Here is a 26,259-nt window from a genome sequence, read left to right as displayed (position 1 = left end):
ATAGTAAAATCCAGGGATAAATAATCTCAACAAAAGTGCCCTTCTTGAAATGAATGAAAATGATGAAAGCCAATCACATTGCATGATGAAGTTAGGGTATAGAATATGAAGTATTTTGAATTGGTTTATTTCATTATGTTTCAGATGTAATGGGAATTTGTTGCATAGAAAGTATACAAATCTAGCAATTAAACTTTGGGTATTTAATATAAGATGATGAAACCATCATGCATAAATCATGCCATTTTAGGCTTTATTTTCATAAGGTTATGCCTGTCTTCATAAGATTGTATACCAGGAGTTCTAGCCTTTTTGGTTTGGAACCCTGTTATACTTTGAAAACCATTTAAGTTATAACAATTGATATTTGTTATATTAGACATTAAATACGTATTAAAAATGTTTACTATTTAAAAATAACAAAGCTGGGTGTGGTAGCTCACACCTGTAATCTCAGCACTATGGGAGGCTGAGGCAGACAGATCACTTGAGGTCAGGAGTTCGAGATCAGCCAATATGGTAAAACCCCATCTCTACTAAAAATACAAAAATTAGCCAGGTGTGGTGGCAGATACCTGTAATCCCAGCTACTCAGGAAGTTAGGCACGAGAATTGCTTGAACCCAGGAGGTGGAGGTTGCAGTGAGCTGAAATTGCACCACTGTACTCCAGCCTGGGTGACAGAGCAAGATTCTGTCTCAATAAATAAATAAATAAAATAAAAATAACAGTAAATAAGTTCATTGCATATTAAAATAAATAACATATTTGTATTAAAAATAGCTAAACAGTCATAAAAGCAATACCACTCTTCTACTTAAAATTTTTTCAACTCTCCCTTTTCTAAAAAAAAAAAAAATTGTGTAAGTTTAAGGGGTACAAGTGCAATTTTGTTGCATGGGTATATTGCTTAATGGTGAAGTCTGAGAATTTAGTGTATCATCACCCAAAGAATATACATTGTACCCATTAAATAATTTTTTGACACCCCCTCACCTTCTTGAGTTTCCTTTGTCTATCATTCCACATTGTGTTCCTATGTACACATTACTTAGCACCCACTTAAAGTGAGAACATGTGATATTTGACTTTCTGAGTTTTTTCAAGTCTGGCTTAATAGGAGATAACTGAATTCTCAGAATGCTCCTGCATCCAGTCTGTTATGAATATGTGGTTTTGATTGAAGTATCTAAGGAAAATCCAGTTTAATACACACGTACAGCTGAAAAGGAAACGTCTTTTAATAATACTTTCAGATAATTGTGGATGTTCTCTTTTGATAATATAGCAAAACTTGTCAAGTGCTAATTTCTTCAAGTCTTGTTATAATGTGGAATCTGAAAACATATCAATTTAATTGTGGTCTGCTATTTGAAAATTTATTGGTCTGTCTTATCCTTTGAATGGATATTTTTTACCCATGTATGATTTTATAATGTATTGGCCTTTTGGAAAATTTGGTTTACTGTTTTACAAAGTTTTTGTGTTGATACATTTTATTACATAACATTTTTAAAAGTCTAATAATATCACTGCCAGTCTTATCAGAAAATTCTTTAAGATTAGAAAGCTGTTAAGCTCATCATACAAGTTTTACAAAAATCTAATTTTATTTGAAACCTTGTATTTTTTCTTTGACAAAGCTCTCAGTTGCTTTCCTTTAGTGACTGACTCACTTTGCTCATTTTCAAGAAAATGTTTGCCAAATGCTGGTGCCTAAATACTAGAGTCTGTATTGTCAGTTGATCTTGCAAGTAAAAAGTGGTGTTCTATGAAAAACAGCTAGTTCAGCTAGCTGTTCACTCACACTGAAATGATGTAAGTGCTTCTCCTGGAGCAAACCACCACTTCCATTTGTAGCAGAAATGCTGTAGGTATACTTTCCATTGTTATTACCCATAAAAATTTTAAAACGGTATTCAAAGGTAGAGATTTTTTAAAAAATAAGTGTTATTGCTTAATCAAGAAGAGTTAAATGAAATTGGATTTTTTAAACTGAGTTTGAGTTAATGAAGAATGATCAATTATTAGTAAAATTTTGTGCCCCACCTTGGTTCATACTGACACTCCAGGAGTTTTATCCACTATTTCTTTTGCACCTTTAGTACAAATGTCAATGGTAAAAAAGATAAATAACCTCTTTAATAATATTACAAAAATCATTTTTACCCTGTGTACTCTTTGAGACTACACATTGAGAATTGGTGATGAAAGTGTTTTAGTTTATCATAAGTGTTGAAAGGATTTACTTAATTCACCAATTTCTCCTGAATATTTGTTTATATAAAGCAAGTCAGCAACAGCCCTATTTGTTTAAACCCTAGTTTAACCTGACATATAGACATAATATTTGACATATAGACATATAGACATAACATTTTATTAATGGAAGAGATCTAGGAAAAAATAATTTCTAAGAACTAGCCAGGATAGTTGGAATATGAATAAATCATATATCAAGAAAAATGCTTTAGAAGATTGTCTGTGATTGAAAGTCAAACAGCTCTCATTTTCTATTATTCTGTTCTTTTTCAAAGAATTTACCAATTTTATGTGATATTTATGATTAAACATAAACCATGCAATTTAACATTGTTAATGTCATAGGTATTAAATGTTTGGAATAAAGATTAGCATTTTATTGTCTATATTTTAAAACTCAAAGAATAACATTTAGATTTTGACTGTTTCATTAATTCATTTCAGACTTCATGTGAAAATATCTGTATATCCTCAAACGCTTACATTCTTAAGAAGTATCTCTGCCATTTACACATGATAGAAATAACTAAATGGAAAAAAACTGCAGATGAAAGTTCAATATTTTTTGTTTGAACTGATAAAATGTGACATTTGCATATCGGACTGGAATTTTCTGTCTTTCTGAAAATGATCAAAAGCTTTTCTCTAATTCTTTTACTAGATAAGAAGGCAGTTTCTTCGTTGTCACTCTTGACATGTATTTAGGAACTTACGCTTTTCTGCTAACAAATGTTATGTCATAATTCTTGAGGGTAGTAATACATTGTGATGGGTTTTCAGTAAACTACAGCAACAGCCCTATTTGTTTAAACCCTAGTTTAACCTGATTATTAACAATTAAATTGTGTTTTCTTCTTACAGTTAAAGTGTATTTAAATTTATTGGTCCCTTGCTTCACAGATTTATCTCAGTATGTGGTGTATTCAAACAGAATTTTGTATTTTTAATTAGGGGATTAGATAACTCATTCTGAAGAGCCAAAATAAATTGTTAGACATCACATTGCTTAACCATCTAATATACCATAAGTGTGTGTATACACTATGTTGTGGGAACCATCTACCAGGCAGGCCTGTTTTTTAGGCAGTATTTTAAAAAGTGGACATGTGCAGAAACTGTGAGCCCAATTAGCGCCAAGCAGATAAATCCAGCTCTAATCCTGTTTACGGTCTACATCAGACAGATGTGCCAAGATTGATTTAGACAAGCCCGAGGCTTACAGTAATATTTTTAAAAGTGCCATTCACCGTTCTATTTCTGTTAAACCTTTGCTAAATATTCTTAAGTGTTGTTGGTTTTGCTCTTCTTATTAACCACTGTAACCTACTTTAAGCAGGTCCTGCTTTGCTCTCATGGTGACAAGGTAACCTGCCAGGAGAGGTTATCTTTATTCCCTGTAATTAAGTTGACTTTTCCCCCCAAGAAAATACAACAATAGGAAGTGGGTGCTGAATTAAATAAATAGCATGATACCCAGTAGATGTATACCTAAATCCCTTGCAAGAACAGATGGTCCCCAGTATCTCTGTAAGTAATGTGAGAGGACACTTAATGTTCTGAAACAACTAGCTATAACCAGTATGATACTAATGAACCGGTAGATTTCAAATAATAAACCACATGCCACCAAGCAAAATTATATATCATTCATAAGGATTTAATTCTCATACCTGGAAGAAAGTGTCCATACATGATTTCTATATTTTTATCTACTCATATCAAATCAAATATCGGTTATTGAATAGAGTTTCATTTCATATTTTTTACCAATAAAGGTATGTTTTGACATTAAGGTAGAATTAAAGTTGCGTTCGAAATACTTGCCCCAAAGTATGTGGGGATTTTTTTAAACTTCTCTTTTACTATACTGTCTGCATGTATTGGGCTGTGTATGGGAATGCGGCTTTTACATACGATTAGGAAAACAATTGCTTTTATTTCTGGCAGAAACTTGTCCTATAACAGGAGTAGCTAGCATGGGACTCAGAGTAGTTACCTTGTAGATAAAAATGTAAGCAGACATATAAGATGTAATTTTTTTTTTGGCACTTAACAATTTATAAGTAAAATTTTATAAACAAAAAGTATTTTTCTGATTCATATGGAAAATAAAATGAGTCTGAGTCATTCTTAAAGTGATACTGCAAAGGTGTATAGATAAGCAATCCATTTTTAACTACACCCAAAACAACAATTTTCTCTCTCAATATGGTTTGTTATTCCTTTTTTCTCTTTAATCATATTTCTCATATGTATTTGTGTATTCTAAGAATGTCCAAAGAGTAAGTGTTTTGGAGTGGGGTTTGAGAAAGAAAGACCTTTTTAGATTTCAGCTGATCCTATCAGATGATCTCTAGAACCTTGAACCTTCAACCTTCACTGAGGTTAGCTGAAGGGCTTTTCTCCTGGAAACCTGAAAAACCTTAGAAACCTTCTGCCTTAGCTCTGTCTCAAGTCTAGGAAGCCAGTGGCCTGCGGCCCCACAGAACCAGCTGGTCTACTCATATGAGAACTTCAGAAATAATACAAAAACTAGCAAAGCACCATCTAATCTGATAACTGATTAAACAATATTTAGATGGCTCAAGACTTTAAATACAAACATTTTAAGCTTGTTTATAGGATACTAACAAGTTTTATTCCCCAAGACTATATTCAGAGTGAGAAAACAATTTTCCTTAAAACTAATATACACATGTTCATATGTTAGGAACTAGTTATATGCAAAATCAAGTGAATCTTGTGATTAGAACTGGTCAGATTTACTCATATAACATAAATGGTTAGTATTGGCAAAATGAGTAATAGGTCAGATTTTTTATGTAAGATGTTGACACTCGAGAGATTTATAATGTTTTACTGCTGTGAAAAATGGAATGCTGAAGAACATTTGTCTATTGTTACACATTTATAAACAGAATTCACAAATTACTAATTTCAAATAATAACTAAATATTTCTTGTAAGTTGATAGTTTTTGCTTTTAATTTCTTCTTGTAACTTTGTGAAAAAGACCATTCATGTGAAAACCTCAGATTTTGATCTGCTTACAAATGCACAAGTAGAGATTGGAAGCATGAGCTGGAAAAGCAGGAAATACTGCTCAGATCCTTATAAGGATTTTCAAATTTTCACTTCTGGGTGCTCCTGGTTGCTGCAGTCTAACCTCCCATCTCCTTGAAGGCCACCTCAGTTTCTGATGAAATATTACTCAGTTAATTTATACATATGCTGCCTTGCTGTTTTCCTAAGGAGTACTGGCAGAACTGTGATTCACCTACTGTTTTAAGTTTGGCTAGATTTAAAAACAGATTATCTCACTTATATGTGGAATCCAAAAAAGTAGAACTCACAGAAGCAGAGAGTACAATTTCGATTGCCAAGAGCTGGGGGAGCGGGAGGCAAGGGTATGATGGTGAAAGGATACAAAATTTCAGTTAAACAGAATGAATAAGTTCTGGATCTACTGTACAGCATGGTGACTTTGGCTAATAATGTATACCTGAAAATTGCTAATGCTTGAAAATTGCTGAAAGACTAGATCTTAAATGTTCTCACCACATACCAAAAAAAGGTGTGAGGTAATGAATATGTTAATTAGTTTGATCTAATAATTTCACATTGTAAACATGTATCAGTACCTCACATTGTACAGCATAGATACAATTTTTAGTGGTCAATTATGCTGTAATAAACATATACATAAACATGTATGATTTTTATTGGTCAATTGTACGATAATACAACTGCAAAAAATAGTTATAATTTAAAAAATAATTTGGAAGAAAAAATAGCAAGTGGTTGGAGATTAAGTGGGACCAGTAAATCCTCCAAGGAGAGGCATACAATAGTTTTTTTTTTTTTTTTTAAGTCCTTCATTGATCTTATAATTTTTAACATGGATAATTTCTTGACACTAATCCAGTTACATACCTATGAGAACACTGTGAATAAAACTAAAAACCTTAAAGTTGAGTAAAATAAACCAAAGAAGCACATACTTTATGGTTACATTTATATGAAATTCTAGAAAAGGTAAAACTAAGCTATAGTCACAATCAAAATCATGGTCCTGAGGGAATTACTGGAGAGTGGCATGAGGAAACATTCTAGAATAGTGGGAAAATTCTATGTCTTTATTGGGATAGTGATTATGTGAGTGCATATAATTGACAAAACTCATGGAATTGGACCTTAAAAATCTGTATTTTTTGGGTAATTTATACCTTAATAAAAACCAGAACAGATGAGGGTTAATGAGTGTTTCCTTGAAGGTCTTGTCTTTATGTGAGTCAGTTGATAAGGAGTTGTGGTAACAACCATCCAAAATGCTTGGATTCAAATCATGGATCTGTTCCTACCAGATGTATGACCATAGACAAGTTACTTACATTCTTTCTTCAGTTCCTTCCCTTTTAGGAGAAAGCATCTACTTTTTGCTGTAGAGATTAAATTAGATAATACAAATGAAGTGCCTAGGGCAGTGTCTGGTGTGTAGCACATGTTAAGTAAGTATTAGCTACCCTTATTTTTTAGGGAATGGAACTTTTTAAATTAAAACAAATCAAACTATTTTAGGATAAGCAAGTGAAACAATCTTTTTTTAATCAATCAGAAATATTTTCACTGAAGACAAATTAGACATTTATATAAGCAAAGTAAACTTACAATCTCATTACCATTCACATTTTCATATGCATATTCATACTTATATGCATATGAAAACATTACACATATGTTATATATTCTATAAATATATACAAAACAGTAATGGAAATGTGCGGCACTATTTTGAACACCTTTCTAGTCAGCTCTACATTTTGTTTACTTTTGAGCCAGGGTCTCAATCTGTTGCTCAGGCTTGAGAGCAGTAGTGCGATCTCAGCTCACTGGAGGCTGGACATCCCTGGCTAAAGCAATCCTCCCACCTCAGCCTCCTGAGTAGCTGGGACCACAGGAAAGCACCACCATGCACAGCTTATTTTGTTTATCTTTTGTAGAGATGAGGTCTCACTATGTTGCCCAGACTAGTCTCAAACTCCTGGGCTCAAGTGATCCTCCTGCCTCAGCTTCCCAAAACACTGGGATCACAGGCATTAGCCACTGCACTGATCTCTACATTTTAATAGCTGTATAGCCTTCTGTTATATGAAGATACTTTTTTTACAGAACAAATACTCCATTATTGTACATTTAGGTTGTTTCTAAGTTCCACTCAAATAATGCTTGGGTAAGTATTCTTTTAGCTAAATGTGCATATTATTTATTCCCTTAGGATAAATTCCTGGAAGTAAATTGCTGAATCAAAACCATGTATATTTTAAAGAATTTTCCTTTTCTACATTAAAAATAATTATAATGTAATTCTGATTATAGGAAATAAAAATTATGGAGCTTTATCAGAAAAAATTAATCTCATATTTCATACCTCATATTGGACATTTAATAGGTAACCAGTTTTAAATTTGTTGTGTTTTCCACTGGGATTTCTTTTTATTTTCTTTAATAAAAGCAGGATCAGATCCCTCAGATTACTTTGTAACTTACTTTTATTCTACTTTTTCATACCTCTTAGCATGAATGTCTCTCCAGACCAGAATACAGAGATCTCACTTACTCATTTATGAACTGCAGAAGATGACTATGATTTATTCAACCATTCTCCCATTGAACATGAATATTGCTTCAGATATTTTTGTTATCATAAATATTACTGCAATTAACATTTTAAAGTCTTTTGATACAGATTCCCCACTTGTTCTTCAGCAATTACCTTTTTTGCATTCCCACTAGCACTGGGGTTACTTCCCTTTAGTTGTACCATCATTTAACATTATTTTTGATCTTGTGCCAATCTAAAAGGCAAAAAGTGGTATCTTGTTGTTTTAATTTGCATTTCTTTGATTACTAATTAGGTTGAACTTTTTCATATGTTCACCGGTCAATTTGCATTTCTTCTTTTGTGAAATGCCTGCTTGGGTCTTTTATGTACTTTACCATTAAAGTGTTTTTCTTGATTAAATTATGTAACTGTCATATGTTGCAAACATTTCTGTCCATTTGGCCTTTGCTTATGACTTTTTCTGAGTCTTTAGAACTTTATAGGTATTAAATAATTTTAATGTTAAACATACTGATCACTGTCTTTTTTGTGTCTTAGGGATTTTTTATTTATGGTTACATAAATTTCTAATCTATAAATACTGGCATATGTTATGAAATAAGGCTCTCTTTTCTTTACAAAAGAGTAATCAGTTTTAAATCATCCTTTGCTATTTCTAGCTGAGCTTAGATGCTACCATGATCACACCAGTGAATTTTTAAGTGTGTAATTGCTTCCTGATCTATTCATTTCTCTATTCCTAGATATTTTTGTTGTTATAGCTTTACCAAATATATCTGATAGGGCATCTACTCCTACTCATTACTTTTCGTTTGTTTGTTTAGAGATGGAGTTTTGCTCAGTCACCCAGGCTTGAGTGCAGTGGTGAGATCTCAGCTCACTGCAACCTCCGCCTCCTGGGTTCAAGCGATTCTCCTGCCTCAGCCGCTTGAGTAACTGGGGTTACAGGTGTGCACCACCACACCTGGCTAATTTTTGTAATTTTTTTTTAGTAGAGACAGGAGTTTGCCATGGTGGCCTGGCTGATCTTGAACTCCTGAACTTAGGTGATCTGCGGCCTCCCAAAGTACTGGGATTAGAGGTATAAGCCACCATGCCTGGTTCCCTCATTTCTTTTAAAACATTTTCTTAATGTAATATATTTATTTCAAGAAAATTTTCAAATAATTTAATGAGATTCCTTGTCCATTCCTTATACAAAAAAATGTGATTTTGATTGAAGTTCTATTATAAGTAGCTCTTAATAAAGAGATTACTGGCATGGAAAATATGTAATCTCGGAACCTGTGTCTCCACTTATTCAATTCATTGTCTCTCAGTAGATTTTGAATGGCTCTTTATCCCACACAAGTCTAGAATCATTTTGCTAAGTTTATTCCTAGACATAACATGCTAATTGATATGGAAATCTCTTTAACTCCATTATGCCTTCTTCTTGGATGTAGACGTATTTGTAACCAGCTTCCTCACTGCATTTTTTAATTAGGCCTAATGGCTTTAAGTTTATTACTTTGGATTTTACAAAAGAAAAAAAAGTGATAACACCTTTAAATAGTTATAGTTTCATATCCTCTTTTCCCCTAACCATCAATTACTGTCTTTTATTTCACTTTCCTTATGTATTGACTAGGATGTCTAGAATAATTGAATAGTATGAGTAATTGGTAATAGGTATTCTTGAGCTGTTTTTGGAAATCCTTCTGGATTTCAGGAATGAGTATGATGTTGGCACTTGGTTTAGTATCTTTAAATTTGCATTTTACAAGATGTTTTACTTTGGAATAGTCATTGAATTGTTAAGTAAAGTAAAGCACAAACATGAAATTCGGACTAAAGTGCAGGACTTCAATGAAAAGTGAAAAGAGTGTATTTCATCGCTTTCGTTTTTTCTTTCTCTCAGTAGCTGTTTGTCCCCTCTCACCCTCTGGTTTCCTTCCTTCGTGCTCTTATTGTTTTAGGTTTGACTACATAAGAAGAAACTCTAAATTTATATGTGGTACAAGATCATAACTAATATTATAAAATTAGCCTAGAAGAAGTGATTTGCAATGTATATAATAAGGGACTAATTTCAAGATTATTTGAAGGGCTTTAAGAATTGGTAAGAAAAAAGACAACCAGGTCGAATAAGGCAAAGCATGTGTAGAGGCAACTCTTAAAAAAAAATTCAAAAATGAGGTGGGTCTAATGGTGCATACCTGTAGTCCCGGCTACTAGGGAGACTGAGACAGGAGGATCACTTGAGCCCAGGAATTCAGGGCTGTAGTGCACCGTGATCATGCCTGCGAATAGCCACTCCACTCTAGGCTGGGCAAACATAAGAAGATTCTGTCTAAAAAAAATAAAATAAACAAGAGAAATGGAAAGATACTCAGTTTTGCTGTTTCACTAGCTGATTTTTAGAAAACACCCACAAATATAACCAAGCCCACAAAGTTAGGTGGGTAAATGATACATTTTATCTATATGCATTCACCAATGTGAAGCAGACGCCAAGCAACACCCCCGTGTGGAAAACAAGCTTCCTTAAACTTCATAGGACACTATTTTCCATGTAGTCCATCACAGTGTGAGCATTTTTCATGACCGTTGGTAAGCCTGCTTGCTTTTATTCTTGAGGGCAGAGGAAGGGTGTAAGACCTCCCTGGTCTCTTCCAAGTGTTCTGGGGACCTTGGCCATAAGCCTACTTGCTCAACAGGTGCAAATAACTGGTAATAAGTTGACCAGATGCAAGTGTATCACTGATGATTTGCTGTGACTGAGTTTGGTTTCCTTTGTATATAATGCCATACTATTCAGCTTTTAATTTCTAATATATTTTTCCTTAAAGGAATCAGGACTTCTTGAGGAATCCAGATGAAGTTGAAACACTATGTTTTTATAAGAGAGTAAGGCTGCTTTCAAAGACATCTATAGTTTAGTTTGTAACAAAAGAGCTAGATTGAAGGGACTCTGTTCAGTCTTTGACAAGTATGAGTATTAAAATGGAAACAAGAATTTTTGTTAATGGAACTTCATAATATGATCAGGAGGAACAAACAATCTAAAATGTGTTAAAATAACATTTTCAAAGTGTGGTCCAGGGACTCTCAGGGTTGGTGAGGTCACAAGTTTTCATAACATTACCAAGAATGTATTTCATTCTACTTCTCTCCAAGGATATGGTGGAGTTTTCCAGAAGTTATGGGATGTGCGGTGATAGCCTTGTCCTAACGGAGTGTGTGCTTTGTGCTTTGCATTTTTGTCCTTTTAAAAACTCTCGGTTTTAATTTTGAATCGAATAAGTGTAGACAGATATAACTTACATAAGTCAAAGTTATTTGCGACCCTCAGTCTTTACGGGTACACGGTGGGGCCTGAGACTAAAGAGTCTGGGAACTGCTGCACTAAAGAAAAGTTACTGATGTAGGTTAATCAATGAGTATTTACTGACCAGGGGAAGGGCAACCCATTCATTTTCTAAAGACATGTAGAGCATTTCATAAAATACTTTTACTCTACTGATTAAGTGGTGAAAAACCTGTTGAATTGATACTTAGAGAGTGTTGAGTTTTAGGTCACTGGCTAACTCTAGAAGTGGACCAGGAGAAAACCTGAAATGTGAGTCTTCTAAGAAATAAAAGGCCTGAAAATGTTTAGCATTACCCTATCCCATGACCACAATAATTGAGAAAAAGGCTTCTCCTTTTGCTCCCTCTCCCTCCCCCTTTCTCCCCTGTTTCCCTCCTCTTCCTCCCACTCCCTCCCTCCCCCTTTCTCCCCTGTTTCCCTCCTCTTCCTCCCACTCCCTCCCTCCCCCTTTCTCCCATTTCCCTCCTCTTCCTCCCCTTCCCTCCCTCCCCCCTCCTTCCCCTCCCTTCTCCCTCCCTCCCTCCCCCTCCTCCCTTTCTCCCCTTCTTCTGCTTTCCCTTCCTCCCCCTCCCTCCTCCTCTCTTCCTCCCCCTCCCCTATTAGTGAGCATAGGAACATCCTTACTCCAATTGAAGGATAACATTGTTTGTACCTAAAGGGCTAAAAAGCTAAGAGTCTCTGCTTTCTGTTACTTTTAGCACTTGAGTCATTTCTGTATCTGTTTCTATCGATTACTTTTTCTCCTGTTTTGGTTCATATATTTTCTGCTTCTTTACATGTCTAGTGATTTTGGATTAGGTGAGTGATATTGTGAATTTTACCATGCAGAGTTTCTGGATTTTTAATAAAATTCCTGTAAATATTTTTTGGCATTGTTCTAGAATGTAGTTACCTGGAAACAGTGTCATCCTTTTGACAGGCTTACTTTTAAGCTTTGTTAGGTGGAATCACAGCAGCCTTTAATCAGCTCACTAAGGAATAGGACTCTTCTAAATACTTACCATAATGTCATATACATTTTCATGTTTTTCCCCTATGGCCGGTGGGAACACCTGTGTCATCTCTGAGCATTGTTCTGTTAATTATTTTAGTAGTTCTTACCTGGTTTGACACATCTGCTGGTCAATACTTTCAGCTAAAGTCTCAAGGGACATCTTCAAATCTAGAGTTCACTGTTTGCCCTTATCTTCTGTAGTAAATTGCACAGTGAACTTTTAGGGTTCACTTGGTCTTAGTCACTTTGGCCTTCCTAAACCCAAAGTTCTCCTTTACTCAGGGAGACCACCAGGCCCCACCAGGATTCTCATTTCTGTCCTGTGACATGGAAACTCTCTACAGGCAATAGGCTGGGGCTATCATAGGGTTCACTTTGTTTTCCCCCTGTTCAGCTTCACTGTCGTGTGCAACCTGATGTCCAATGTCTGAAAACTGCTGTTTCATGTATCTTATTTGCTTTTGTAGTTTTAGGTGAAAGGTGAAACTAGTTTCTATTGTTCCACGTTGGCCAAGGCAGAAGTTTTGGAAGTCTTTTTTTAATGTCTAAAACACGTCTACTTTGAGAGTCAATTGAAATGATCTTTTCCACAATAATTATTTTCTGACCTATAGTTTAAAGATAAGTCATGAAAATTTTATGCCAGTATTTTTTTAAGTCTGATTATGGATAGATTCAGGGGGTTATTTATTTCCTTGTAGATTGACAGAGTTTATAATATTTCCTGCTCACAATAGTTGTATTTCTGCTTCCTTTTTGTATGTGTTACTATAATGGGAATATATATTTCCTTTTCATTAAGGCTGCCTTCAACAATTTGTCATAAATTCACTTCTGTTAGTGAATTCTATCTACTATTTTTTTTTCTGTTTCTTTACTTTATGCTTAGTACCAAGAAGCTCCTCATGTGATACCAATTTATTACTAAAATGTTGCTCTGTTTGTGTTAGTGGAATTCTTCATACATTGACTGTCCTCAGATGTTGAATGTTGTAGGCCTGTGTAGCAGGGACTCTCTTCTGTTTTTTCCGTTTTTAATCTAATTCTTGACAAACCCAATTTATATTTTCTTTCCCTTTCCATCTCGTAGGGACTGGCATAAAGGGCAATCCATAAAATTACAAATGATAAAGGTATTTTTTGGTTTTAACTATTATTCATACACTTAAGATATAGACATTTTTTTTTTCCTTAGCAGTAGTTCATTTTATTTTTTAACTTGTAGGTTCAGGGTTACATGTGCAGGTTTCTTATACAGGTAAATTTGTGTCATGTGGGTTTGTTGTACAGACTATTTTATCAAGCAGGTGTTAAGTCTGGTACCCATTAGTTATTTTTCCTGATCCTTTCCCTTCACCCACTTTCTACCCTCTGGTAGGTCCCAGTATCTGTTGTTCCTTTCTACGGAATACAATGGTTTTAATTGAAAAATTTAATTTTTTTTTCAGGTGATTCTAAGCATGACTGGCTATGTAAAGAAGAATTTATTGAACTCAAAGACGTATTCTCTGTGAAACTGAAACGGCGTTGTTCTGTTAAACAGCAGAGAAGTGGTACTTTATTAGGTATCACACTCTTCATTTGCTTGAAAAAGGAACAAAATAAATTAAAGAATTCTACACTTGATCTTATTAATTTAAGTGAAGACCACTGTGACATATGGTTTAGACAGTTCAAGAAAATATTGGCAGGTAAGTACTCCTTATGGGAATTTTTAAAATCAGCCCAGTTTCCTTGATATAGATGATTAATCTAGACATGTTTTGAATAAAAGCAACTTTTAATGATGTTGACGTAATTTCCTTCTGTTCCTAGTTTTTGTGTTTTTGTCATGAGAAAGTGTTGAAATTTGTAAAATACTTTTTCTACATTAAGATAATCATATTTTTCCCTACATTCTGTTAATATGGTATCTTACATTAATTGATTTTCATATGTTTAACCACCCTTGCATTCCAGGAATAACTCCCCCTCAGTCATGGTGTATTATCTTTTAAAGATGCTATTGAATTTAGTTTGCTAATATTTTGTTGAGGATGTTTGCATCAATATTCATAAAGCATATTGTTCTGTAGTTTTTCTGTACTGTTTGACTTTGGCATCAGGGTAATACTGGCTTCATAGAACAAGTTGAGAAGTAGCTCTTGAATGACCATTTTCATGAAGAAACTTAAAAAGTATGAAATAAAATTCTTAAATAATTTAGCTCACTTGAGAGTTGTTTTTAGAAGCATATTTGTGTTTCTATTAATGTCTCTTTTGAACTTATGTAAGAATGTATTCTCTTTCCACTCACACATTGATGGCAAGTGTGTATATGTGCTCTGTGGCCTAAAAAGAAGTTTTTGAATAATCATAAGAGGCCGTGCTTTATACTCTGGTAATTGAGAATTACCTATTTCACAGGAGCTTTTTATAAAGGTTAGTGTCCAGAGAAAAGAGAACATGTTCATTAGAATATATGTGCTAATGAATTCAGTGTACCTGAAATTTATAAATGACATTTTCATATTTTGCATACTAAATAAAATTCCTAAGTACAAATATGCAATTCATAAGTACAAATATGATACTATTTGGATTTCTAGAAGTTATCTAGTTAAAATATGATCTGTTTTAGGATTGATTTCTTTTTGTCATAAGTTTGTGAATCTTGCTTGTTTTTCCTTTAACTCATTTGTTTTTGTTTGCCATGTCGCTCAGAGTGGAGGCAGCTTGTGTAGTTGATGGCATAGTTTAGAGTTAGATGGCACAGGACAGGAATGGGTGCTAGACAAAGAGCAGTCACAGAGCGATGTTAGAAATTTCCAGTTTCAGCATCATTGATAAAGAAAAACATGAGGACCCAAGTTGATCAAAGGCAGCCAACCAATAAAGTTATGGTCCTGGGAGATGAGCTGAAGTGACATTACATTAAAATTGGAAGACCCTCTTACTAAGTGGCCCCATGCTTTCCTGTTAGCCCCTATGGGACTTCCAAAAAGACCTGATTCTTGCAAAGAGGCAAGAACCCTCAGAGGCCATAGTGTAGTCTATCTTTCAGAAAACATAGAAAATATGTATAATTAAATAAAAGCACTTTAATAGTGAATCTTTTACAGTGTTATTTCAAATATATGTCAAGTGATTTAAAAAGTAAAAATGAAAATGAAAATAATTTCAATGGAATTAAATTTATTAACATGACCAGGTATTCATAAGACTTGCATGGTTTTGTCTATAAAATAAGGATATGTCATTTAATTAGGAGAGTCAAAGCTCTTTCTTGCAGTTGAAGTCCAAAGAACTCTTCTCCTATGGGGCTTATGAAGGGCTAGGCTGAGGCAACTTCCTCAATATATCTCAGCAATAAAACCAGTAGAAGGTAAGACACAGAGGACATCACAACAAAGCTCAATCCAGTAAAAGCAATTTTATAGGAGTAGAGGGACTTGTCAAAAACAAAAACAACAACAAAAAACACTGTCCAAATATTCAGCTTAATACATGATGTTTTGGTTTGGTCTAGGGTTAAATTGTAGACAAATTACAGAGATGAATAAACTACATATCCTTTGCTGTACCATCCTCTGAAAATGTTACTGTCTGAACCTTTGATTTTGATAAGAAAATGGAGGCACTCAGGAAGTCATTCTCTAGCATGGTCTTGGAGAGCAGAGCGATTTTGCTGATTAAAAGCAAATAGATTGACTTTTAAAATCAACTCATGCAAACAGTTTTAAAATCCTCTAATGAAAGTGAAGGAACCTAACCAATATTGACTGATACATTACTGCTCCATTTCTGTACCAAAGTGGACTCAGGGAGTCCTATGGGAGATGCCAGCTCTTTATCCTGCTCTCTGCAAAGACAGTTCTGGGCCATCTTCATCAGACACAAATGAATGGTTGAGCCTCCAAAGCTCTCTACATTTTTTTTTTTTTTTTTTTTTTTGAGTGTCTCACTGTGTCTCCCTGACTGGAGTGCAGTGGCATGATCTTGGCTCACTGCAACCTCTGCCTCCTGGGTTTGAGTGATTCTCCCTGCCTCTGCCTTCCAAGTAGCTGGGATTATAGGCACCTGCCACCACACCTGGGTAATTTTTGTATTATTTAGAGGAGATGGGTTTTCATCATGTTGGGCAGGCTGGTCTTAACCTCCTGACCTCAAGTGATTCCCCCACCTCGACCTCCCAAAATGCTGGGATTACAGACGTGAGCCTTGTGCCTGGCTGGCACTATCTCAAGAAGTTTTTTCTTTAAGAAATTTCTTTCACTTTCAGGTCCATGTAATTCTGATATTCATTACAGTGCCTATCCCAGGGGTTTTGGTGGTTTTGTTTCGATTTTCGTATTTCGAATTTTTTTTTTTTTTAGTTTCTGCATTAATTTTGTTTATCCAAAATTCAGGTGCATGTTGTTGTTTCCATATGTTTGTGTGGTTTTGAGAATTCCTCTTGTTCTTGATTTCTAATTTTATTCCTAATGACCTCAGAAGATGCTTGATATGATTTTGATTTTTTTTGTCTTAATGAGATGTGACTTACGACTGCGTGGTCAAGTTTAGAGAATGTTCCATGTACAGGTGTGAAAATTGTGTATTCTGTGTTGTTGAGTGGAATATTCTGTAGATGTCTGTCAGTTCCATTTGGCCAAGAGTCTGACTTAAGTCCAGAGTATACCTTTGTTAGTTTTCTGCCTTGGTGATCTGTCTGGTGCTGTCAGTGGGGTGTTGAAGTCCCCCATTATTATTATATAGCTATCTTTTTTTCCTTAGATCTAGTAGTATTTGTTTTATGAACAATGCAGAGGGTGCTCTGACATTGAGTGCATATTTATTTAAGATAGTTAATCTTCTGGTTGAATGGAAGCCTTTATCATTATTTAATGCCTTCCTTTGTCTCTTTTTACTGGTTGTTGGTTTAATGTCTGTTTCTCCTCACACAAGAATAACAATATCTGGGTTTTTTTTTATTATTATTTTTTTATTTTCCATGTGCATGCTAGATCTTTCTCCATTCCTTTACTTTGAGCCTGTGGTTGTCATTACATGTGAGATGGGTTTCTTGAATTCAGCAGATGTCACCTAAATGCTTTAAGTGAAAAGCATTTAGGCCATTTATGTTCTAGGTTAACATTGATATTTGAGGTTTTATTTCTATAAATTCGATATTTGAGCATTGTTCGGTAGTTGCTTTCTAGCCTCAATTGTGTAATTGCTCTATAAGATCTCTGAGCTTTATACTTTTGTGTGTTTATATGGTAGCAAATATTGTTATTTTGTTTCCATGTTTAGAATTCCTCCGAGTATTTCTTGTATGGCAGGTCTGGTGGTGACAGATTCTCTTAGTGTTTACTTGCCTGGGAAAGACTTTATTTCTCTTTCATTTATGAAGCTTAGTATGGCAGAATATGAAATTCTTGGCTGGCATTTTTATTTTCTTTAAAGGGACTAAACATAGGCCCCTGATCTCTTCTTGCTTGTAAGATTTCTGCTAACAAGTTCTCTTAGTCTGATTGGATTTCCTTTATAGGTAATGTAGCCCTTTTCTCTAGATGCTTTTCAGATTGTTTTCTTTGGTGTTAGTCTTACATAGTCTGATAGACTATATGCCATCTTGTATCTTGCAGGTGTTTTCTGAGTTTCTTATATTTGGATGTCAATCTCTCTAGCAAGCTTAGGAAAATTTTCCTAAATTATTGCTTCAAATACGTTTTCCAATTTGCTTACTTTTTTCTCTTCTCCATCAAGAATGCCAATAAGTCATAGGTTTGGTTGCTTTACATAATTCCACATTTCTCAAAGGCTTTGTTCATTTTTCAGATTCTTTATTTTTGGCTAACTTGGTTAATTTGAAAGGCTGGTCTTCAAGCTCTGAAATCTTGTCTACCACTTGGTGTAGTCCATTATTAAAACTGTGTGTGTGTGTATGTGTGTGTGTGTGTGTGTGTGTGTGTGTGTTTTTGAGATGGAGTCTCACTCTATTGCCCAGTCTGCAGTACAGTGGTGCGATCTCAACTCACTGTAACCTCTGCCTCCTGGGTTCAAGCGATTCTCCTGCTTCAGCCTCTGGAAAAGCTGGGATTACAGGTGCATGCCACCACACCCAGCTAATTTTTGTATTTTTAGTAGACACAGGGTTTTGCCATATTGACAGAGCTGGTCTCGAACTTTTGACCTCAGGTGAACCGCCCACCTCGGCCTCCCAAAGTGCTGCAATTACACATGTGAGCCACTGCACCCGGCCTGCTTCCAAGTGTATTTTGATGTTCCTTTTAGTGAATTTTTCAATTCCAAAAGTTCTATTTGGTTTTATCTTAACATGGCTATCTCATGTTTCATATCCTGCATTGTTTTTCTGGTTTGAAGCAGATTTAAAATTTCTCTTGGATCTCATTGAGTTTCCTTGCAATACATGTTTTGTTTCTTTAATCTGCCATTTCAAAGTTTTCAACTCGGTTAGGATCCACTGCTATAGAGCTGGTGCAATTCTTTGGAGGCGTAAAGACATTCTTTTTGCAGTGTTGGAGTTCTTGGGCTGATTCCTTTTTACTTGAAGGAGCTGCTGCTTCTTATTTTTGAATTTCCTATTGTTTGGATAAGACTTAAACTTTTTTTTTTCCCCCTGAGGGTATGTTGTATGTGATCATTTGATCATTTGACTTTGTTTCTGAGTGTTTTCCGGGGGCCAAGATCGTGGATTCCTTAGGTGTGGTAGCTTTCTTAGATGCTGCTTGTTGTAGCAATGTATTGGATATATGAGCTGACACACTATCTCATGTGAGGCTGAGGGTGCAGAAGTCTCAGGAAGTTTATTTTGTGGAGTAGCACTAAGCCTTTCTGGTAGCAGGCTTTTTATCTGATAGCACAGTTCAGGCTGTAATCCAGTGGGTGGCACTTAAGAACCAGCTTGCCCTCAGTTAGGCTGATGTCCAGTAGAAAGAAGTGCCTGCTCTGACAGGGGAGTGGCAGGAAGAGATCCTGTTGGTGTGTGCTGAGGCCTTTGGGGCCAGGGGCTGGGGTCGGGATGGAGAGGTGCACTAGCTCCTTATCCAGTACTGGCAGGAATGCGATCTACTTTTTTATCATGCCCCATCACAGGGCTCATGACTGTCAGTTCATAAAGATTTTCTCCTTTGGTTCCCAGCCATACTGTGGCGATAGGTTATGGATATGCCCCTCTGAAGGCAACCACCAAAATGGTCTTGGGGCAGAGCCTCTTCCCCGAGTCTAGGGCAGGCAAGTCCATGACTTGTATGCCCTCCATTGCTAGGACACTGCTGTTCTGTGTGGAGATGGGGAATTTGGACCCACCCTTCATGTAAGCCCAAGTGGCATAAACTCACTTTCAGCAGGGGTGAAACCATCTTGAAAAACATGAAGAACTCTTTCCTCAAGTACCTGTGCTGGCCCCCGCTGGAAAGAACCACTGCTGCATCTTTAACAGTGTATGGGACGTGAGGGCATTGCCAGAGATGACGCCCCTCTACATGTCCATTTCTTGACATGGTGTTGCCCCCTTTTAGCGATTGGGATTGTGCTCACATTTCCTTTGTCCCAAAGGGGTTTTGGCAGGTTGTGCCCTGTTCTATTATAGATGGCCTACCCTGGGGGATAGATCTCCAGAGGTTCCACAGCTCCCTGGGAACTTGCTGGTCCCCTGGGCTTTTCAAAGTCAGAACAGGTTATGTGGTATGTTTGCATGGGATCTAATGCTACAGAGACTCAAGGGTAGAGAATCCCTGCGCAGAGCAGAGGCCCACCACTGGTGCACAACCAATATGGTGACCGCTATCTCAGTTTTGGTCTCAGGGGAGTATGGAAAGGCCTGCAGGAGCTGCCCGTCGAGTTCTCTGTCCCTGGGAAATTCCCAAATTGCCACCAATAAAGTTGCCCTGGGTTGCAAGTGGGGGGGCCCTGAGTCTTTTTGGGGTTGATCGCTGCCAGAGTCTACCTGCTTTTCTTTTTTGCACCCCACCTTCTTCCCATGGGCACTCCAAAAGGTCCTGGCTCTGTTCTACCAATTTTCCATTAGAAACTTGTCCATTTGACAGAAACTTTGATCTTTCTAAGAAGATCTGGCATCCAAGATCTGTGGTCAGCCATGTTAGAAAAAAGAAAAAGTAGTTTGTATTAAATTCGGAATGCCTAGTGGCACTGCTTAACTCTTTAAAGGATTGTTAACAAAAGAAAATCTTTTAAAACCAAACTCCTAATTTTTTCAAATTTGTAACTGAAAAAATAAATGTATGAAGACATAGTTATGTACAATTTGTTTAATTAAAAGAATAGGAATAATTACTATTTATCTTGGACCAAAAGCATGTTAGTTTGACATTTGAACCCTTTCTACTATAGTAAGTAGTGGTGTGAAAAATTCACTGTAAGAGTCTGCAGACATAACAAATTATCATTAGACTGCCGAGACCGCCACATAATAGAGCAAGCAGAGAATGTAAACTAAACATATTAAAAATGATCAACCAAAAAAAGAGAAATTGAAAACATAAAATAATAGGGTGCTGTCGCACAAGGATAGCATTTATGTTATGACCTATGTACACATAAGTATCAGTTTTCAGGATTTTATCCTTCTTAGGACTTGTTCCTGAGTCTGAGGATTGAGAGGTTCTGATAAAATAGATCTGACTGGGTCCCAAGCATGGGCTTTCTTTAAAAGTCTCCTCAGTGATTTTAATGTGTTGCCAGGACCAAGAACCATGGATGGCCAAGATTTTAGCAGCACAGTTTGATTTAATAAACATATGTAGAACCCTGAATGCCACACTTAACCAAAGAAACTTTTGCAGGGATTAATTATAGGTAACAGAACATGCTATATTCTTGTTGTTAAATATTATTAAAGGTTAACCAGTACTGATTCCTGAGTCATGTAAAGTTCTTCTTTTCCAAGAGTTTTACCTTCTGATTGGTTTATGGGATCCTGGAAAAGATGTGGCAAAGTTTCCCTTAAAGTTTCTCTTGTCCAGCAACAACCGTAATGCAGAACCTCTACCCTTTCAGCTGAAAGCTATTAGCTCTTTAGAAATGTTTCATTCTATTTATACTTGGGATAAATGACATCAGGCATTCTTCCCTAAGGCTTCCCATGGGCCCTGGTGGCATTTTTATTCTAAGGGAGGGATATATGTTTGCAGGTAATTGCTCATAACTATCCTAAAAACAAATAATTGGTGTCTTATTCAAGAAAATTATATTTCTGCTTTAGTCATTGATGGAGTATCCTGAAAATAGGAGTTAAGTATATCCGTTGTCATGTTATTTTTGATATATTTCAAATCCTTTTGCTAGGAAGAAACCCTTTGACTGTGCTTTGTATAACAAAACTTCTTTGGAGAAATCAATTTAGATAAAATTTGTCAGAACTTATGTGATTATATTCAAAATGCTAACTGAAGATTCTCTAAGTATTTTCAGTAAAATGTTGAATTAAGTTTGCATGCTGTTAAATAAGTTAACATTTCTTCCTTTGCTAAAGTCATTATTTTAAAAATTTAAATCCTAATGATAATAGCTGATATTTATTAAGCATTTAGTATGTACCATTTTTTGCTAGCAATGTTTATGAATTATCTCATTAAATCATAATAGCATCAAGAACTACAAATGTTTTTATGTAAAAAGGGAAATAAAATTAGTTTGAGTTTTGCTGTGAGGTTTGAAGAACGAAATCAACGTATGACACAGAAAATAGTATAATTAAGTGAATTTTATTATTATACTTATCATCTCTTAGTTTATAAAAGAAAAAACCAAGGCTTAAATAATGTAAAAATCGGTTAACAAGGTTAAACAACTGGTAGGAGGTAGAGGAGCTGGAACAATCTGTACATGTCTGAATCTGGAGCAGGAACCCTTAACTGATGTGCCATTCCAGCAGGTCATCAGTTACTCTACAATACCTATTAAGTATACTTTACTGTATTTAGGTTGATAGTTGATTTAGATTCTACTAAAAAAACAAGGACTTTAGACACTTGTTAGAAAGTATCCATATTGTCTTGTTTGATAATTGTCTCTCTCTAGTGTTCTTTTCTAAACATCATGATTCAGAATTCCAAACTCTTGAAGCAGATAACTTTTAGGGTCAGCATTAATAATTTCTCAATACTTAAAATTTCCTCATGACTGCTGCTATTACTGAGATTTCCCAAATGCCTTGGGCTGAATTGGGTGTGCACTATGAAAAAAAATGGCAGACATTTCTTTTTGTTAACCTAAAGGAATTTAAAAAACGCATATGAACACACTGGTTTGTGATTGATTATCAAGCTTTATGTTTAGCAGCATTTCCTAAGCAAAACACAAATTCTGTAAACCTACAGAACTAGATAAAACGTTGACTGAATCCTTAGATGAGAGTATAATGGATTGCCACTTAATAACATTTGTCACTGAAAAGAAATGATGTAAAAAATAATAAAGTTCTACTCTCACAGTATGTATAAATAGGAAGTACATAATATTTTAAATTAGGCCACAAATCATTATTAAGCCCCTTAGCATTCATTAGACTACCATTAATGATAATGAAATTTTGTGATATTTATACAGATATATGTAACTCCAGGAATTTTATTATAATTGTGTATGAATATATTTGTTGTTTGAGGTAGGTAGTTGCATATTTGCATTGGCTATATGCTGAAGCATTCTGGTAATAGTTTTCAAATCAACCATTTTTTTTCTCATTGATTATCTTTAAAGCAAAGGTTTCTATTTTTTACTATATTTTTTGAAAAAATACCTTAAGTGGAAAATTACGTATTTCGAAAAAGTGCATTTTCAGTTTTTACTAGTTTCATAACTTTGTTCTTTTTTCAGTGGAAAGAACAGAGATAGGAAAGGTGAAGGCTGTGTGTGTGTTCGGGTTAGATGCTGGGCCCTTCGTAGCATCTAATGCCAGGCTGTGTTCTCTTCCCACTTGCTAATTAAGCGACAGAGCCAGGAACTTCCCTCTGTCTAGAATACCCCCCTTCTCTTGTTTGCCCAGTGAAATCCAGTTTGAAGTTCAAGGTCTGGTGCAAACCAGCTGATTTTCTGCAAAACTAACTGCACCTGAGCAAAACCAGGCACTTACTCTTTAATATGTTCCTGGCACTGCTCATGCTCTGATAGAACACATCGTTACTTAATGTTAATTGTGGGCTCACAAAGGGGATACTTTTACTTTACAAAGACTAACTCTTCTAAGCACAAACATTATTAAGTGCTTGGAACAGAGTTTCACATATAGTAAGTGTTCAATAAATGTTTATTATTTTTTATTTCTAACACTTGGCACAGTGCCTAGCTCAGTAAATGTTGGTGAGGTGAGCTGAGTATACTGCATATCTATTATGTGGTAGGCATTATTCTAGTTGATTCTGTTATAAACCAACTCATTTAATCCTTATTACAACACTTTTATTATAGTCAATATTTTTTAATCCTTACAGATGACTAAGGAATCAGAACTCTAAGAGACTGATTGACTGAGAGATTTGTCAGGTGCTTAGAAAGTGGTAAAGCAAGATTCCTATCCAGGCTTTCTAATTCAAAAACATATTTTTATTTTATTTTATTTTGTTTTACTGTACCACACTGCCTCCCAACAAAAATATTTAAAGCCTTAATCTTTTCTTCCTTTCTTTTTCTTTCTTTCTGTCTGTCTGTCTTTCTTTCTTTCTTTCTCTCTTTCTTTCTTTCTTTCTTTCTTTCTTAAGAGTAGTGTTTTCTTGAAAGGCAGGGTATAACTGACTATGCTGTATATTTGGGACTAAGTATATCATGGTCAAGTATATTTAAAATGTGGCAACACTGGAAAGGAGTCCATGAATGAGCTATGTGGGTTGAAGGATTTCTAGATGAGAAATTGATAAATTTGGTTAGCAAGGAAAGCCAGCTAATTGTGAATGCTTGATATTGGCAAAAGAGAGGATCTTTTAAAAATCTAAGGGAACAGAACTTTCCTGTTCTCTGAGTTCAGAGCAGAGTATGTAGGCTCCAGACAGCCTAACTTTTACTGGTGGTATTTTAGGGTTTTTTTCCAAAAGGAAAATGCCATTCTTTACACGCTTCTGAATTGTCTATCTTGTCAAAAATAAAAATTTTCATTTTGTTGCAGTACATACAGAATCAAAAGACTTTCAACTCCTAACTGCACAAATGTTTATTCTGAAGCTCTTTAAGCTGTTTACCACAGATACTAGTAAATCTGTCAGAAAGGAGGTGACTTACTTATCCTTGTCCCACCAGATATGTAGGAAGGATGACTACACTAGATAACATGGATATGTCCTCTATTTATCTCCTTTTACTTGAATGGCAAATACATCATTGTCAGATTAATCAATTAGTCATTGTGACTGATTGAATTTTTATATGGATAATCTGGGTTTGGTTCCTAGCTTTACCAGTTTCTTGGCATCACTATATCTTCTATGATCTCCTATCTGTAAAGTGAAGTTGATAATGCCTATCTTGCTAGGTTATTGAGATGCTTAAATACGTAATGTATGTAAAGCAGCAGGTACTCAATAAAAGGTAACTCTTACCGTTATTGCCATAGCTCTCCAGGTATGTGTTGAGCTTCTATAGAATCCATAACCCAAAACTCTTTAGCCCTTTGAGACCAAGATTAAGCATTGTTTTTCCAGAGGAGAGGGTGAGAGAGATTGCCATTATCCTAACAGAATTCATTCTTATCACCACCATCATCATCATGATTTCTTGGTGTGTCAGGGAATGTACTGTGTTTCACATTACCAACAGATGTTAATTTTCACAATATCCCTGAGACAAGAAATTATTACATTTTACAGATAAGACCACACAACTATAAAGTTGTGGAATTGGGAATCAAATTCAGGCAGTCTGTCCCCACAGTCCATATTCTTAACCCACCATGCTCTCCTGGCACTTCAGAAGTTAGGTGGCATACTCCATAGTCTATAATGTTGCTGCAAAGATAATCTAATTTTAAATCTGGTGAAGTTTGTTAGTTGCTGATATGCCATTCAGATTGTGCTATGCTTATGACTCCTACCTGGTTGTATATGTAATTGGGCATCAAATATACAAATACTCAAAAAGTGATAGGTGCCAATATAATATTTTATAGTTAATACTTACGTAATCTGTGTTCTGTATGTTTGAGGGCTGATTCTAAAATACTGTTCTATATTTGACTTTTAGCTAAAACAATGAGCTTTGTTCATATTAATTACACAGTTGATACCTTTCTCATGTCACTAACATGTCCATAAGTAACAGTTGAGATTGATCTGGCAATTTTAGAGCTGTCAGACCCAGAAGATGAGAGAAAAATTTAAAATGTTTATATCATTAAATCAGCTGGGTCGAGAGAAAAAGAGAAAGACAATTCAGATTTCTTGCACTGGTGGTTATAAGTTCTTTGAACTGAAATAAAAGAGTAGGTGTAGGGAGAAACATAAAGAAGTCTTCCTTTCACACAAGTTGAAATTGAGTTTTCTTTGAGGTATAGAAGTGAAGATATTTTAAGAAGCTCCTTAAAGCTTTCTGATGTGGTTTTTCAATGTTTCTATTAATTCGGCAACATTTCTTCACTTTTTATCACAATAGAATATTCCAGGTTTATCTCACACCTTCCTTGCCCTAGCCCAGGAATCAGCCATTTCTCTAAGTGTGGTTCCTTTTAGTGGGGAACAGTATTGGGAAACCAAGATCTAGGAGCTAAATATACTCCTAGTGGTTAGGAGGTCATAACTTCTAGACTTTTGCAGCAGAAGGAGTTAGGAAATATGTATGAGAAATCATGAGTTTAAATTGATCTTGCTAGTATCTGTACAATCCTACAAAGTTCTTCCCTGTTTCTCCTTTCTATTTGTGTCTCTTTTCTTCCATAGTAAGAACTGTGGCTCCCAACAACAAAGCAGCTGCCCATTTGCTCAATCATATAATGTACAAAAACTCATTTCAGAAAAGTGGCTGCCAAACCACTAAGAAAAATAAACTTGCTGAAATGAGTTCAAGATTTATTGGCAGCTCTTTTTTTTTTTTTTTTTTTT

At 35.4% G+C, this 26,259-nt stretch overlaps 1 protein-coding gene across 5 annotated transcripts in view; it reads left to right on the top strand.

The window, feature by feature from the left end:
- Positions 1-26,259, top strand: part of CERKL (ceramide kinase like) — a 139,106-nt gene that overhangs the window by 44,411 nt on the left and 68,436 nt on the right. For all 5 annotated transcript variants that reach the window (XM_017532754.2, XM_017532753.2, XM_037740048.1 and 2 more), the window contains exon 2: positions 13,678-13,920. In XM_017532754.2, coding sequence (XP_017388243.1) covers positions 13,678-13,920 — 243 coding nt within the window. The remainder of the gene's footprint in view (positions 1-13,677; positions 13,921-26,259) is intronic.

The sequence above is a fragment of the Cebus imitator genome, unplaced genomic scaffold, assembly GCF_001604975.1.
Source record: "Cebus imitator isolate Cc_AM_T3 unplaced genomic scaffold, Cebus_imitator-1.0 Scaffold78, whole genome shotgun sequence".
In the NCBI taxonomy this organism is placed as follows: Eukaryota; Metazoa; Chordata; class Mammalia; order Primates; family Cebidae; genus Cebus; species Cebus imitator.
This window is presented reverse-complemented; position numbering and strand designations above follow the sequence as displayed.